Here is a 15349-nt window from a genome sequence, read left to right as displayed (position 1 = left end):
GGCGATGTGCCTACATTGAAGTAACTCAAGGCTAGCTACAAATTAGATCAGTTCTGGCTTAATGACACATGGCTGAGCTTTTGATAACTCTCTTAACAGTGAATGTGGTGATATAGTTGACTATACAGTATCTTCATAATTTGATGTTTCACAATACAGTTTCAAAATATGCTTGTAATTTTATATCGCCTTTATCTTTTAATTGCAAAATCATTTAATCAAACATTTACATATATATACATATGCATTCACACACACACACACGGACACACACATGCACTCACACTCTGAGTCATGTTTGCTTTTTAGCCTAGAAGGTAATAAACTACTAAAAAAATGCAGAAAGAGGTTTCTGTCCTTTTGGTTACTGTAGTGTGTTATGTGGTAATAAAAATTTGCTTTAGGGCCAGGTGCAGTGGCTCATGCTTATAATCCCAGCACTTTGGGAGGAAGAGGTAAGAGGACTGCCTGAGACCAACAGTTAAAGACCAGCCTGGCAATTATTTTGTGCTAGACACTGCATATGATTCTGTGGCAGAGCCAGGATTTGAGCCTGAGTGTTTTGACTCCAGAGCTCAGCACCTAACCATCAGATACACATACATATCAATGAAGCAAATGAACAAAAATCTTCCCTCAAGTTTTCATTCTTAAGAAGGGAAACTAACAATATACATAATAAGGAATTTATATTACATGTTAGATGGTTAGTACTGTGAAAAAAACCAGATTGAGTTATTGTTTGTACAGGTGTGGGAGGTGGGAATGTAATTTTAAGTAAGAATATCAGAGTAGACTGCACAGTGAAGATGACATTTGAGTAGAAACTTAAGGGACAAGAGGGACTGAATCATATCGCTGTCTGGTGACGGGGGAAGTGCTCTAGACAGGTAATAGTCAAGGCTCTGAGGTAAAAAAGATGCCTGAATAATTTGAGGAGTGAATAGAGAAGTGTGGCAGAAGTAGAATGAGTGAGATGATTGTGGTAGGAAATGAAGTTGAAGGGTCTAGGAAAGGGACAGCTTGTAAAGGGCCTTAGGCTTTTACTCTTAGGGGAGCACTGAAAGATTTTAAGTAGAAGAATGACACATTCAGGCTTGTATTTTATAAAAATCATTTCGTGTTTTCTTCCAGAAGAAAACTTGTAGCTGCTTTCCCTCAGGTGAGGGGAATTCTTAAGAAACAACAGGTTTCTGTGTTGGAAAAGATTAGTTCAGTTTGGGGCACTTTAGGTTTGAGAAATTTGTGAGACATGCAAGCAGAGACCATCCGTGAACATTTGGTGAAAAGACTTGGCCTGACATTACTGTGAATCACAGGGAGAAGGAGCTTGCTCAGGGTGAGCAAGAAGAGTGAAGGGTTGTTGGATATTCTCTTGAGGAACACCATCATTTGAGGGACAGGAAGAGGAAGAGACACTTCACAAGAGATCAAAAAGCACACCTTAACATTCTGGATAAACTTTGAAGATTGTGCCAACAGAATTTCTTGGTGGATTTGATATGGGTATGAGAGAAATACAGCAGTCAAGGATGACTCAGGGCATCTTAAGAATCTTGTCAACTATTAATTCAAACTGACAATAAAAGGCTCATTTTAGAACTTGTTCTCTACCAAGCTGTTAGATGAATTCAAGAATTTGAGGGACATCGCTACATGTAGACGAATAGATAGACGTTTGTATCTATGAATTGGGTAGAACACAGAAATTGCCTTTTTAATTCAAATGTTACGCAGATTTCTTTTTTCATAATGTGGGAGTTTACACTACCCTGCTAGACTGGCTTATTTGTGGTGGTGTTCTTAATGGACAATAATTATTATTCTGTTTAGTTAGAATATAAATTTGGAAGGAGAGAAGTGTATTGTGTGCCAAGGAAGTATCTCCTTGTTCTTACTGATGCCACGTGATATAATAAATAAAATACCACTGTTACTTTTTCATACGACATTCAGGTTTCCAAACTTGATGAGTTGAGGGTAGAAAAGGGCAAAAAAAAAAAAAAAAAAAAAAAAATGTAACAGGATTAATTTCTATTCATTTAGGAACAGGGCAGAACTATTGATTAAAATATGATTCTAGACTGCAGACACAAGTTCGTGATAAGTTCTTGCTGGCCAAAAATAGTGTAGAAAATCAAGATGGAAAACATAACTTTCAGGAAACTGGTCTCTTTATATTGGATATAGGATTGTAGGTATATGTTGGTTAGGTTATTTCAGGTTATAAAGGATAATTACATGCTTTGAATACCTCACCTGAAAAAAATTATTAGATTATTCAGAGAATTAAGGCACTTTCTCAGCATTTTGAACAGTGAAGCTGGATGGAGAATTGTTTAGGATATTGGAACGAACGTAGCCAGGCGCTACATAGCTTTTCCTTGTATTTCTGTGTGCTGCTTTCTCTATCTGCTTGTCCTGTTCTGACTACTCCTGACTTTCTCCCAACCTCATGGCCTAGACAGATAGACAGATAGACAGAATCTGCCTTCTCTATTTTTGTCTGCCCTTTACTATCCTTACATTTCTCACATTCAGATTACCCAAGAGAAAGAATCTTCTTAGAAAGCGTTTCTTGGGGATAGTGTCCCTGCTGGGAAGAATTCTGCCAAACCACTTTATAAACTACTAATCAAAGCATAGGTGCCAAAAAGGTCTAATCTAATCTTTTGTGGACAAGATGGTAGAGTAACATGGCTTGTACCTAAAGGACTCTCATCTGAAGGTTGTAAGCCTCCTGTCACTCTTAGGGGTACTGCCTAGTACAAGAGAGCTGTAATATTTTGCTAGTCTTTCCCCCTGCCTAAAGTACAGGTACCCTATCACCAAGGATGCCATCAACCTGAACACCATCATAAAAGGCTCTTCATCATCTTTCCTACTCAAAGGAAATTTGTCTTTTCTTTGTCTGTATATTTTGAAAAGCATACCAACTTATTAGAAATAAATCTGTATGTAATTATGCTATAACAAAAAGACATTATCTTTTTCAAATAGATACATGGATTCAAATAGTTTTTTTGTTGTTGTTGTTTAGGAGAACTCATCCAGATTCATTCTTTGCACCTCAGTTTTTCATCTGTTAGGATGTTTGTTTGTTTGAGACAGGATCTCACTTGTCATCCAGGCCAGAGTGCAGCGTTACAATCATGGCTCACTACACCCTTGACCTCCCAGGCTCAAGCAGTCCTCCCACCTTGACTCTCGAGTAACTGAGACTGTAGGGACGTGCCACCATACCAGGCTAATTTTTGTAGAGGTGGGGTTTTGCCATGTTGCCCAAGCTAGTTTCAAACTCTTGGGCTCAAGCAATCCATCCACTTTGTCCTCCCAAACTGTTGGGATTACAGGCATGAGCCAAAGTGCCTGAACTTGCTTTTTTTTGTTTGTTTGTTTTTTAAATGGTGATAAAATAGATCATCATCATAGTATTATTGTGAGGATAGATGAAATGATAACATATAAAATACTTGATACAGCATCTAGCATATTACAAATGCTTTATAAGTGGTTGCTGCAGTTGTTTTTACTGAGTGAGACTTGGACATAATCTCATTAAAAGTAATCAGTGTTAACGATACTCATTTAAAGATACCCTACTTGTTTGAGTTTCCAAGGTATCTGTTAAGCATCTCCAGGCTGGGCGCGGTGGCTCAAGCCTGTAATCCCAGCACTTTGGGAGGCCGAGGAGGGTGGATCATGAGGTCAAGAGATCGAGACCATCCTGGTCAACATGGTGAAACCCCGTCTCTATTAAAAATACAAAAAATTAGCTGGGCATGGTGGCGCGTGCCTGTAATCCCAGCTACTCAGGAGGCTGAGGCAGGAGAATTGCCTGAACCCAGGAGGCGGAGGTTGCGGTGAGCCGAGATCGTGCCATTGCACTCCAGCCTGGGTAACAAGAGTGAAACTCCGTTTAAAAAAAAAAAGCATCTCCATTAGAAAATATACAAATCTGTGCCGGGCGTGGTGGCTCACGCCTGTAATCCCAGCACTTTGGGAGGCCGAGGCGGGTGGATCACGAGGTCAAGAGATCGAGACCATCCTGGTCAACATGGTGAAACCCCGTCTCTACTAAAAATACAAAAATTAGCTGGGCATGGTGGCGCGTGCCTGTAATCCCAGCTACTCAGGAGGCTGAGACAGGAGAATTGCCTGAACCCAGGAGGTGGAGTTTGCAGTGAGCTGAGATCGCGCCATTGCACTCCAGCCTGGGTAACGAGTGAAACTCCGTCTCAAAAAAAAAAAAAAAGAAAATATACAAATCTAAGCAAGTGTTTTTACATCTATTTGTTTTGGATGAAACACAGTGGGATTTTTTGAAGTTCTGTTTTATAAAATATTTATTTAGCATATTCACTGTGTTTGGTAGTTGGTTTAGTCCTACCTTACAGTTTTAAGAGAAGAGTAGGAAATGCTCCTACCCATCCTTTAGCACCACAACTGTCTGTGACCACCTGGCATTACTGTTACCTTTCCAGGAACTCATCTACACTATCTACATGGCAGTATTGTTACTTCTGGTTTCCTAAACTTCAGTTTTCTGGATATCCAGAACAACTCCTCATATGCAGTATAGCAGTGTTTTATTCCAGCTCTGAAAGACACTTCTGATGTTTTTTCATAACTCCAGACAATTATTCTTGTTTACATTTTCTAGGTTTGAAGAAAAGGCCCAGATGGATCCCCTTAGTGCTCTGAAATATTTACAAAATGATCTTTATATAACTGTGGATCATTCAGACCCAGAAGAAACAAAAGAGGTAAAGAAAGGTGGTAATAAACTTCAGAAATTGAGTATTTTTAAAATATCTTCCTAACTTATATTTAATGATTTTGCTCTTGAGTGTTTAATGGAAAATGAAGAAAATATGGTGATATCAGTAATCTTTAAAATGTCACAGAGAAGGTGAAATAAAAAATTGAATAGGGATGTTTTCATGTGATAAGATTCCAGTTACCAAAAACTTTTGGTCCATTCAGAAAAGGATTATCAGTTATAAAGTTTTAACTTAGTTTTGTGTTTTAGGAAACAAATAGAAATTTTTACTTTGTTCATAGTCCCGTGATTATTTTACATAAGGATTATGTAATGGTTCAATGTAAATTTTTCTGTTGATAGTCAAGATCCCCCAAGAGAGGAAAGAAAATTCCTCTGTTGCTTAGGGAGAAAATGAAGAGAGGTTGGTGGGAGTTAGAATCCTTGGTGCCTTATTATTTAGTTATGTGAATGTTGTAGCTATAGTTTGTCTATAGGCTACTAATTTCATTCATCACTAGTTGCTAAGCTTGAGAAATCAGTTAGCCAATCATTACTTTTCAGTTTTTTGTTACGTAGTATTGGGACAGAAACAACAGTTTCTAAAGATTTCACATCCTCAAGGACATGTTTGCTTATCCATGGTGTGTGAATATGCCTGCAATGATTTTTGTGGTTTTATACGCTCTCTTTCCACTAATATCTGAGATTCTTTTTGTCATTTTTTTCATTTTGCCAGCCATCATTGTTGATTTAGCAACATCTGAACTGCAGTGTATTTGCCTCCACTCACAGAATTCATGTTGATTATATGTAGTTCTGATCCTTAGGTCTCTTTCCCTGTTAGTTGCTGCCTTGCTTTGGGTTTGTAATAGCAGTATCAAGCTGTGCCCACACTTCAGCATTGACACAGGTGTCAGATTTAATGTTGAATTACTTTCAGGCTCCAGGTTCATTGTACTTTCAAGCAATAGCTTTCGGGTCTTCAGCACCATAACAAAGAGATACTCTTTCAAAGTTTCGTACTATAAAATTAAGTCCTAAGTCTCTCAATATTGATTACAGCCCTTCAGTAGGTAGAGAATCTGCAGAACGTATTTAGAACTCCCTTGAAAGGGGGACGGTTAATTGTCTTTCCTTGAGTCTTCAGTCAATCCATAATACTAGAGGAAATAGGAGAAATAATTGTAGTTTTGCCGAGTGAGTGGCAGAATATGTTTGGTTTAATCTGTTATGACTTATAACTGTACTTAGTTCTGAAGAGTCCATTAACGTTAATGTTAGGCCATGCATTTAGAGTTATGCATAGATTTCCTTGTGTTTTCTCCATATTCTATGTAAAATGGCTGTAACTGGGAGCAATTATTTTTTCCTTATTTTTTGAAACCAAAACAGAATATTTCAAAGTAAATAATTTCAGCTGTGTGAGCTGCAAGTAGGCCAAAGAAAACAAGACAGTTTGTTCTTAAAGTTAAACTAATGGGGAAAAAACAGGACAGGGAGGTATCTCAAGTTCATTTGAGCCATTTAAAAAATTTTGGTAGCTGGTTTCTGTTTTTCTTCTTTTAGAACAGTCACAGCTTATGATTTTGTGTGCCACCGGCTTCTATTCCATTTCATAAAAGCTTAATCTATCAAGAGTTGGGTTAGCTCTAGTAGAAGTTAGAAAGAAATGGTCGCGTGCGTGCGCGCGCGCATGTGTGTGTGTGTGTGTGTAGTTAAAAATCACCTTAGACACTTTTTAAAACAATGTCCTCACCCTAAGATTCTCCTCTGTTAGCTCTTAAAGAACAGAAAATAGAAAACATTTCTGACATTGAGAATTACTGGTCTGTAATAATACTATTTTGTTTAAAAATGTGTGAACAGATTTAATGTTTAAAACGTTTTGTATCCAACAGTCTGTTTGAGCGAAAGAAATCCCCTGGTGACAGTTCACTGTATACTTACAGTATTTGTCAGTGAGACATGTAGATCTTCACTTTCATCTTAGGAAATCATTCCACTCACTGAGAAGGGCCTTACTGCTCTTCATTTCCTATAGTAACTTGTTTTTGTTCTGTTTGTATGTTTGACAAAAATGTCATGTTTTAAATGACTTTCTCATTTAAGTCAAAACACAAGAAGTGTTTTTTAGATTTTTTTTCCCACAGTTGTTAATCATCATCATTGTGCCTGTTGTCAGGACAGTGACAGCTGACTATCAACTATATAACAAAAAAATGTTCTTTGGTTCCTCCATGCTTGAGAACATTGGTTCTGAACTGGCAATAAACCTTATAAAGCATGGTATTTTTTTCTAGAAAAGGCCCGAGAAAAGGATGTCTGAGCCAATTATACTACTTTCAGAGAAGACTTCTATAATAGAGGAGAAATGAGAATAAGTTTTCAGCTACGATAACACATTTTGTATTCATTACACTTCTGTAGCATTTCCAGAGTACTGGTGTCATTCATTGAACAGATGTATATCAATTCCCCATAATAGGTCAGGCTTTCTAGGCAGAGGAGCTATGTCAGCAAGCCAAACAGATCCCTGCCCAGGAGGTGCTTACATCTTAGTGGAGAAAGACAATGAAAAATAAACATTAAAGAAGCAAATTATATAGTACATTAGAATATCACAAGTGTTGGACCAGGCGAGGTGGCTCATGCCTGTAATCCCAGCACTATGGGAGGGTGAGGTGGGCAGATCACCTGAGGTCAGGAATTCAAGACCCGAAAGAATTTAATAAGTGTTACGGAAAAATAAATACGGAATAAAAAGGATAAAAGGAGAAGTATACGGGATGAGAATTGGGCAGAGCAGTGTAACATAGGATGATCATAATAGGCCTCATTTAGAAATGAGATTTGCATGAAAACTTGAGAGAGAAATATGGAGAAAATAATTTCTGACAAAGGGAGGTCTAGAACAAAGATCCCAGGTTGGGATTATTCTGGCAAGGTTTTTTTGTTGGTTTGTTTGTTTTGTTTTTTGTTTGTTTTTGAGACGGAGTTTCGCTCTTGTTACCCAGGCTGGAGTGCAATGGTGTGATCTCAGCTCACCGCAGCCTCTACCTCCTGGGTTCAGGAAATTCTCCTGCCTCAGCCTCCTGAGTAGCTGGGATTACAGGCATGTGCCACCATGCCCAGCTACTTTTTTGTATTTTTAGTAGAGACGGGGTTTCACCATGTTGACCAGGATGGTCTCGATCTCTCGACCTCGTGATCCACCTGCCTCGGCCTCCCAAAGTGCTGGGATAACAGGCTTGAGCCACCGTGACTGGCCTATTGGCAAGGTTTAATAGAATAGCAAGGAGGCTATGGTGACTGAAGATAGAACCAACAGAATTTTATCATACATTAGATCTACGGTTTGAAAGAAATAACTCTAAAATTTATGGCCTGAAAATCTGGAAGAATGGAGTTACTGTCAACTGAACTGAGAAAGTTCTGGGGGAACCCAGTTTGTGGGGACTCCTGGCTGGCATTGAGGAGTTTAATTTTGAAACTGTTTAGTTTGAGACATCTATGAGACAGCCAACTTAAGATGTTGAGGTGACTGTTGGATATTTGAATCCAGAATTTGGAAGAGAGGCCTGTAATATCACCTGATATGTGTTAAAATCCTTAGGCCAGTGCATACCATTCCATTTATTTAATCAGATGGTTTAGATAATAATTTTCTCTTTATCCTGTATGTGGAGCCAATAACATATGTTTTTCACCTTAGGAGTTAGAAAAGAGGACCAAATTCAACCCCAAATAGGTAGAAAATAAGAAATTCTTGAAATAGGAAACAGTGGAGAAATTTTAGAAGTGAAAAGTTGGCCTTTTGAAAAGGTAAATAAATTGATAGGCCCCAAGCAAGATGTACCAAGTGTATTAGTCTGTTCTCGCACTATTATAAAGAACCACCTGAGACTGGGTAATCTATGAAGAAAAGAGGTTTAATTGACTCACAGTTCTGCAGGCTTAACAGGAAGCATGACTGAGAGGCCTCAGTAAACTTACAAGGGGAAGCAAGCATCTTTTTCACATGGTGGCAGAAGAGAGAGTGAGAATGAGCGGGGAAGTGCCATACATGTTTAAATCATCAGATCGCAGGATAACTCCTTATCACAAGAACAGCAAGGGGGACATCGGCCCCTGTGATCCAGTCACCTCTCACCAAACCCCTCCCCCAATTCAACATGAGATTTGATTGGGGACACAAATCCAAACCATATCACCAAGAAAAAAAAAGTGAAATTATCAACATCACAAATGAAAAGAGGAAATCAGTATAGACCCTACATTATTAAAGGTAAAGTAGGTATGAACAACTTCATCAACAAATTCAGCACCTTGATGAAATTGACAAATTCCTTAAAAGACCAGTTTACCAAAACTGATACAAGTAGAAATAGAAAATCTTAAGGAACTTCATATGTACTGTAGAGATTGAATTTGTAATAAAAAATTTTCTAACAAAAAACCTCTAGGCCTATAATAAATTATATCAACCATTTAATGAAGGAAGAAAAAAATACCAATTTTACATAGACTCTCCGAAATTAGAGGAAGGCAATACTTCTTAAATCCTTTTTTAAAGCCAGGTTAACTTTGATGTAAAATCCCAACAGAAGCCAGGCTTGGTGGCTCACACTTTGTAATCACAGCATTTTGGGAGGCTCAGGGGTGGATCACCTGAGCTCACAAGTTTGAGACTAGCTTAGGCAACATGGCAAAAACCTGTCTCTACAAAAAAAAAAAAAAAAAAATTAGCTGGGTGTGGTGGTGCATGCCTGTAGACCTAGCCCCTCTGGAGGCTGAGGTGGGAGGATCACCTGAGTTCAGGGAGATTGAGGCTGCAGTGAGCTGTGATTATGCCTCTACACTCTGAACCTTGGTGACAGAGAGGGATCCTATCTCAAATACAATAAAATAAAATCCCAAGAAAGACATTACAAGCAAAGAAAATCATAGTCTAATATTTTTCATGAACATAAATGTAAAACTCTTAGGAAAATTTTACTTAATTAGCAATATATTAAAAGGTTAGTGTACTATGACTAAGTGATAGTTTATTCTAGGAATATATAGGTAGTTTAACATTTGAAAAAAATTCGGTGTAATTCACCATGTTAACAGAATGAAGGAAAATCATAGATCATCTTAGTAAGTAAAGAAAAGCATCTAACAAAATTCAGACTCAATTCATAATAAAAATTCTTAGCAAAGTAGGAATAAAAAAACCCTTGAATCTGAATCTAAATTCCTAAAGGACACCTGTGAAAAACATATACCTAGGACTATACTTAATTGTTAAACATTAAACCCTTTTCCCTAAGACTGTAACAAGGAAATCATGTATATTGTCAGCCCCTCTATTCAACCTTGTACTAGAAGTCCTAGCTAGTATAATTTAAAAAAAAAAAAAAAGCATATGGATTGGATAGGAGAAAGTAAATTTGTTTGCATTTGTAGGTAACACGATTATGTACATTCTCAAAACCCCACGTTGTGTACAAAACAATATACTAGGACAAGTGAATTTAGCAAGTTACAAAAATATAAGGTCAATAGAAAAAAGAAGCAATAATTAGCAATTATTTTTATACTAGCAGTGAACAATTAGAAAATGAAAAGCATACTGTTTATATTAGCGTCAGAAATGCCAAATGGGTAGAATGAGTCTATTGTAAGAAATTAAAGAAGACCTTGATAAATGGAGATACATATCATATTTATGGATCAAAACACTGAAAATTGTTTAAAGCTGCCCATTCTCCCCAGATTGGTCTTTATCTTAATGCAGTATACTAGTTTCTTTTTGTTGCTGTTGTCGTTGAGGAAACAGACAAACAACTCTAAAATTTACATGGAAATGCAAAGGTTTTAGAATAGCCAAAACAATTTTGAAAAAAGCAAAAGTTGGAAGGCTTATACTACCTGATTTCAGGACTCTGTATAAAGCCACAATAATCAAGACAGTGTGGTACTGGGTTAAGGATAGACAAATAGATCAGTACAACAGAAGAGAGTCCAGAAATAGACCCATAAATATGCAGTCCCTTGTTTTTTGACCAGGGTGCCAAGTCCAATGGGGGAAAGAAAGTTGTCAACAAATGATACTGAATAGCTGGATATTTCAAACCCTTCTCACTGTGTACTGAAACATTAAGATAGATTACAGATCTAAATACAAAATCCAGAAGAATAAGGCTTTGAGAAGAAAACATAGGAGATTTTCTTCACAACATTGGAATAGGTAAAGATTTCTTGGACTTGACACAAAAGATAGTAATCATCAAAGAAAAAATCTTAATAAATTTGACTTCAAAAAGTTAAAATTTCTGCTCATTAAAGGACTATTAGAAACATAAATAGACATGGCCAGGTTCAGTGGCTCACACTGGTCATCCCAGCACTTTAGGAGGCCTAGGAGGAAGGACTGCTTGATCCCAGGAGTTTGAGACCAGCATCTCTAGCAAAAAATTTTAAAAAATTAAAAATGAGGTAGGAGGATTGCTTGAACCCAAGAGGTTGAGGCTGCAGTGAACCATGGTTATCCCACCGCACTCCCACCTGGGTGACAGAGAAGACCCTGGCTAAATAAATAAATAAATAGACATGCCACAGACTAAACAATCTTTGCAGTAGATATAACTGACAGAGGACTGATACCCAGAACATGTAAAGAATTTCCATATGTTTTAAAATTTTTCTTTTTATCCCCCCTTTTCCTAACTCTTGCTTAGATAAATACCTATGGAAGGTTTGTACAATTTCTGATCTTTGAAGGACCATTAATCAGGGCTTACAAATATTAGTATGATTTAATACCTGAAATGTAAAAGGCTGCAAACATAGATGTGAAATATATTTTGAGGAATGGATGGTATTAACTGCTCAAGTCTTAGGAAGTGTCAGGTAACTCCATTGAGGAGTTTGTCTGCTCTAATCCATTCCTTTAACTCGCCTCTTTTCCTGCATCCTCATTCAGGGTAAATGTAAATAGTTCTCCAAATTTTTTATTTTGTGCCTATTTGTTAAATTGCTAATGTTGCGATAGTTTTGTCTTACTCTGTTTCTTCATTGTTCAATTACATTTTCTGTTTTAAACTAACCTTAACTGGCAGCCTGGAAATCTAACAACATTTACAACATTATGTCCGTTAAAAAAGCCTGTTGGGGAAAAAGAAAAAAAAAAAAAAAGAAGCCCATTGGGTTTTAACAATATAATTATATATAGCTGTGGAATCTCAATCTAAGTTGTAATTTTAGGAATGGTCTATACACGCTTTTTTTCTCGGATTTTGATTTACACAGCTGAGACATCAGGTATTTTACAGTGGCTTACATTTATTTTTGAAAAGAGAATGCATATATACTAAAAATGTAATAACTGGGCCCAGGGCACCAATCTGTTCATATGCGTTAGATTCTGAAATGACAGTTTCCTTTTTTATTTTGTTGTGCTGTTGTTTCTTAATAAATACATACTTTATAATACATTTTAAAAATAAAATAATTCCAGGACATGACCCAGTATTTTGGAAAATGTTAATAGCAGCCTGATAAAAAGTCAGTATATTATTTAATCTGAAAGTGTTCTTCTTGCCACTATTTGGTGAATAGACCTGTGTCACACATATGCAGAAATACATAGTTGCTGACAAATGGTCAAAGTTACAGAAGGTTATTTTCCTTCAGTGCACTTAGCCAGCTAATTTGCTTCTTTTTTTTTTTTTTTTTTTTTTTTTTTTTTAACAGTTTCAGCTCCTGGCATCAGCTCTATTCAAATCTGGTTCAGATTTTACAGCTCTAGGTAAGTATTGCAGAATAGTTTATCCATCTAGATGCCCTAGCATTTGTTTGGTTTCTTTTACATGAAACATCAGGTGATATATTTCAAAGAAATAGATGAGCAAATGAAGTTTCAAGGTATCATGCAAAATTTCTGATAACCTACAAAGTTACTCTTAGGTATCATTTATCAATCACTTCAGTTTGCAGTGAGTCCTATACCAATTGTTGTGTTAGTATGCAAACAGATGGCAATAGAAAAACAATCAAAATAAGTTAATTTATATAGCACTGCTTTGGAATGCAGGCTGCATTACTGATACATACTATGAGATAATACTTGTTGATTACTTTTTCCTGTCAGTTTGTTCTTTGTGGAATTGTGTGTTGTCAAGAGAATAGCGATGGGGTAGGCAGTAGTTTGTGAGCACAGAAGATAGATTATCTCTTTCCTAAAAATCAAAGAAGATAGATTATCTCTTTTCTTTTTTTTTTTTTGAGATGGAGTTTTGCTCTTGTTACCCAGGCTGGAGTGCAATGGCGCGATCTCGGCTCACCGCAACCTCCGCCTCCTGGGTTCAGGCAATTCTCCTGCCTCAGCCTCCTGAGTAGCTGGGATTACAGGCACGCGCCACCACACCCAGCTAATTTTTTGTATTTTTAGTAGAGATGGAGTTTCACCATGTTGACCAGGATGGTCTCTATCTCTTGACCTCATGATCCACCCGCCTTGGCCTCCCAAAGTGCTGGGATTACAGGCTTGAGCCACCGCGCTCGGCCGATTATCTCTTTTCTTAAAATGGGAGTTTTGTTATCTTAATTGTTCAACATAACTTCTAGTTGAAACTCAAGTTTTTCTCAAACACTTTAAATATTGTGCATCAGTCTTCATTTAGTAGTACTCTCATTTAGTATTAACGAATTATTAACTAGACTGTAGGCCAGGCACAGTGTAGGCCAGTCACACCTGTAACTATAGCACTTTGGGAGGCTGAGGCTGGAGGATCACTTGAGAGTTTGAGCCAACCGGGAGTTTGAGCCAAGCCTGGGTAACATAGCCAGGTTTAGTGGTGTGTGTGCATAGTCCTAGCTACCCAGGAGGTTCAGGTGGGAGGATCACTTGAGCCTAGGAGGTTGAGGTTGCAGTGAGCCAAGATCGTGCCACTGCACTCCAGCCTTGGTGACTAGAGAGAAATCCTGTCTTTAAAAAGAAGAAAGAAAAATCGTCCAGGCGTGGTCTCACACCTATAATCCCAGCACTTTGGGAGCCTGAAGCAAGCGGCCTTGAACCTGAGGTCAGGAGTTCAAGAGCAGCCTGGCCAACATGGTGAAACTCCACCTCTACAAAAATACAAAAATTAGCCAGGCATGATGGTGGGTGCCTGTAATCCCAGCTACTTGAGAGGCTGGGGCGGAAGAATTGCTTGAACCTGGGAGGTGGAGGTTGCAGTGAGCTGAGATCGTGCCATTGTTCTCCAGCCTGGGAGACAGAGCGAGACTCTGTCTGAAAAAACAAAAACAAAAACAAAACCAAGACTATAATAAACTGGGTAGTCTGCAGAACCGAACACAGACCTTTACTTGGGTGAATTTTCAAGGGCATTTTCATTAGGATAACTTATTCATAGCTTCATTTTTTACCAAGATAGTAGTCTTTTGAAGTATGGAGATTTCCAGCTTTCCTCTGGTCAGTGAAAGTATATTAATCCCATTGATGTTGGTGCTGTTACTATTTGCCTTAGAGTTGAGCTATAGTACTGAAATTTTCCGTTATATGTAATATAAATACTATTTTTTATATTTGGAATAAAATAACATTTGGGGATATCTGTTTAGTTTCTTCATTATTTGACCTTTTATCTCTTAAAAGTAAACTGTACCTCAATGTAAAAAAGAGTATGTATAATTCTGGTGCTTTTCACTGGGATGAAAAAATAGAGGTGTTCTTGAGGTCTTGCCCTTTATTCATAGCTAGTGATGGAGGCTTCTCTACTGATCAAAGCAACTCCAATCCTAAATTCCAACTCCAGAATATGTAGGATTCCTCAAGACTAGACTAGACTGCTATAAACGTGACTCCAGAAGGTTCTCCTAAGAATTTAGATAATGATTTACGACTGTTCCATACACTCGAAGTTAAGTCCCTAGGCTACTAGAAATCCCAGCTCTGTGATGCTGGAGAACCTAGGTATAAGCTTTATTTTGGAAAGTCCATGCCCTTCTGAATTCTAGCATTTGAAACAAATGTAGTGACACCTGAATTGGATGTCTGGCACATATTCAGTTTGAATGATTTGTGCCTTTTTATTTATGATACCATACCGCAGGCCCATTCTTTTTATATATGAGTGAGTAGCAATAAACTCTCTCTAGCTGACTTATTTTTAGCCTCTGGAACGAGAATTTCTTGGCACTAATTTAAATATGTTAATTAGGGTGGTGTCAGCAAATATTTTGCCTTCAGCTTAACTCCTTTCTTTTGACTCTGTCCTGTTCACTGCCAACTAATATATTTTGTCAGGATTAGTTTGCTTTATTTGGATTCTAAACAAACCTCAGATATACTGAGAACAATACAAACACAAAAGAGAAAATACAAGAAAAAAAAATTTCTGTGGGATTTTGTTTCCTGTCTTGTCTGAAGGGAGGTGGTATAGCATAGTAATTAGGAAGTTGGAATGTGGGGTGGTGGTTAAGAGTCAGAATCTATTTTAAAAGTGATCTTGAGCAAGTTACTTAAACTTTCTAGTTATCAGTTTCTTTATTAATTGGAGGCAATGGGAGTACTTGCCTCAGATTGCTGAGAGAATTAAA

At 37.5% G+C, this 15349-nt stretch overlaps 1 protein-coding gene across 7 annotated transcripts in view; it reads left to right on the top strand.

Moving 5' to 3' along the window:
- The window catches only part of MKLN1 (muskelin 1), a 380873-nt gene that overhangs the window by 355289 nt on the left and 10235 nt on the right, over positions 1-15349 (top strand). For all 7 annotated transcript variants that reach the window (XM_074379052.1, XM_074379047.1, XM_074379051.1 and 4 more), the window contains 2 exons: positions 4664-4766; positions 12503-12557. In XM_074379052.1, coding sequence (XP_074235153.1) covers positions 4664-4766; positions 12503-12557 — 158 coding nt within the window. The remainder of the gene's footprint in view (positions 1-4663; positions 4767-12502; positions 12558-15349) is intronic.

The sequence above is a fragment of the Saimiri boliviensis genome, chromosome 10 (genome assembly GCF_048565385.1).
Source record: "Saimiri boliviensis isolate mSaiBol1 chromosome 10, mSaiBol1.pri, whole genome shotgun sequence".
Taxonomy (NCBI): Eukaryota; Metazoa; Chordata; class Mammalia; order Primates; family Cebidae; genus Saimiri; species Saimiri boliviensis.
The sequence above is the reverse complement of the archived record's forward strand: the minus strand, read 5'-3'. Positions and strand labels throughout refer to the sequence as shown.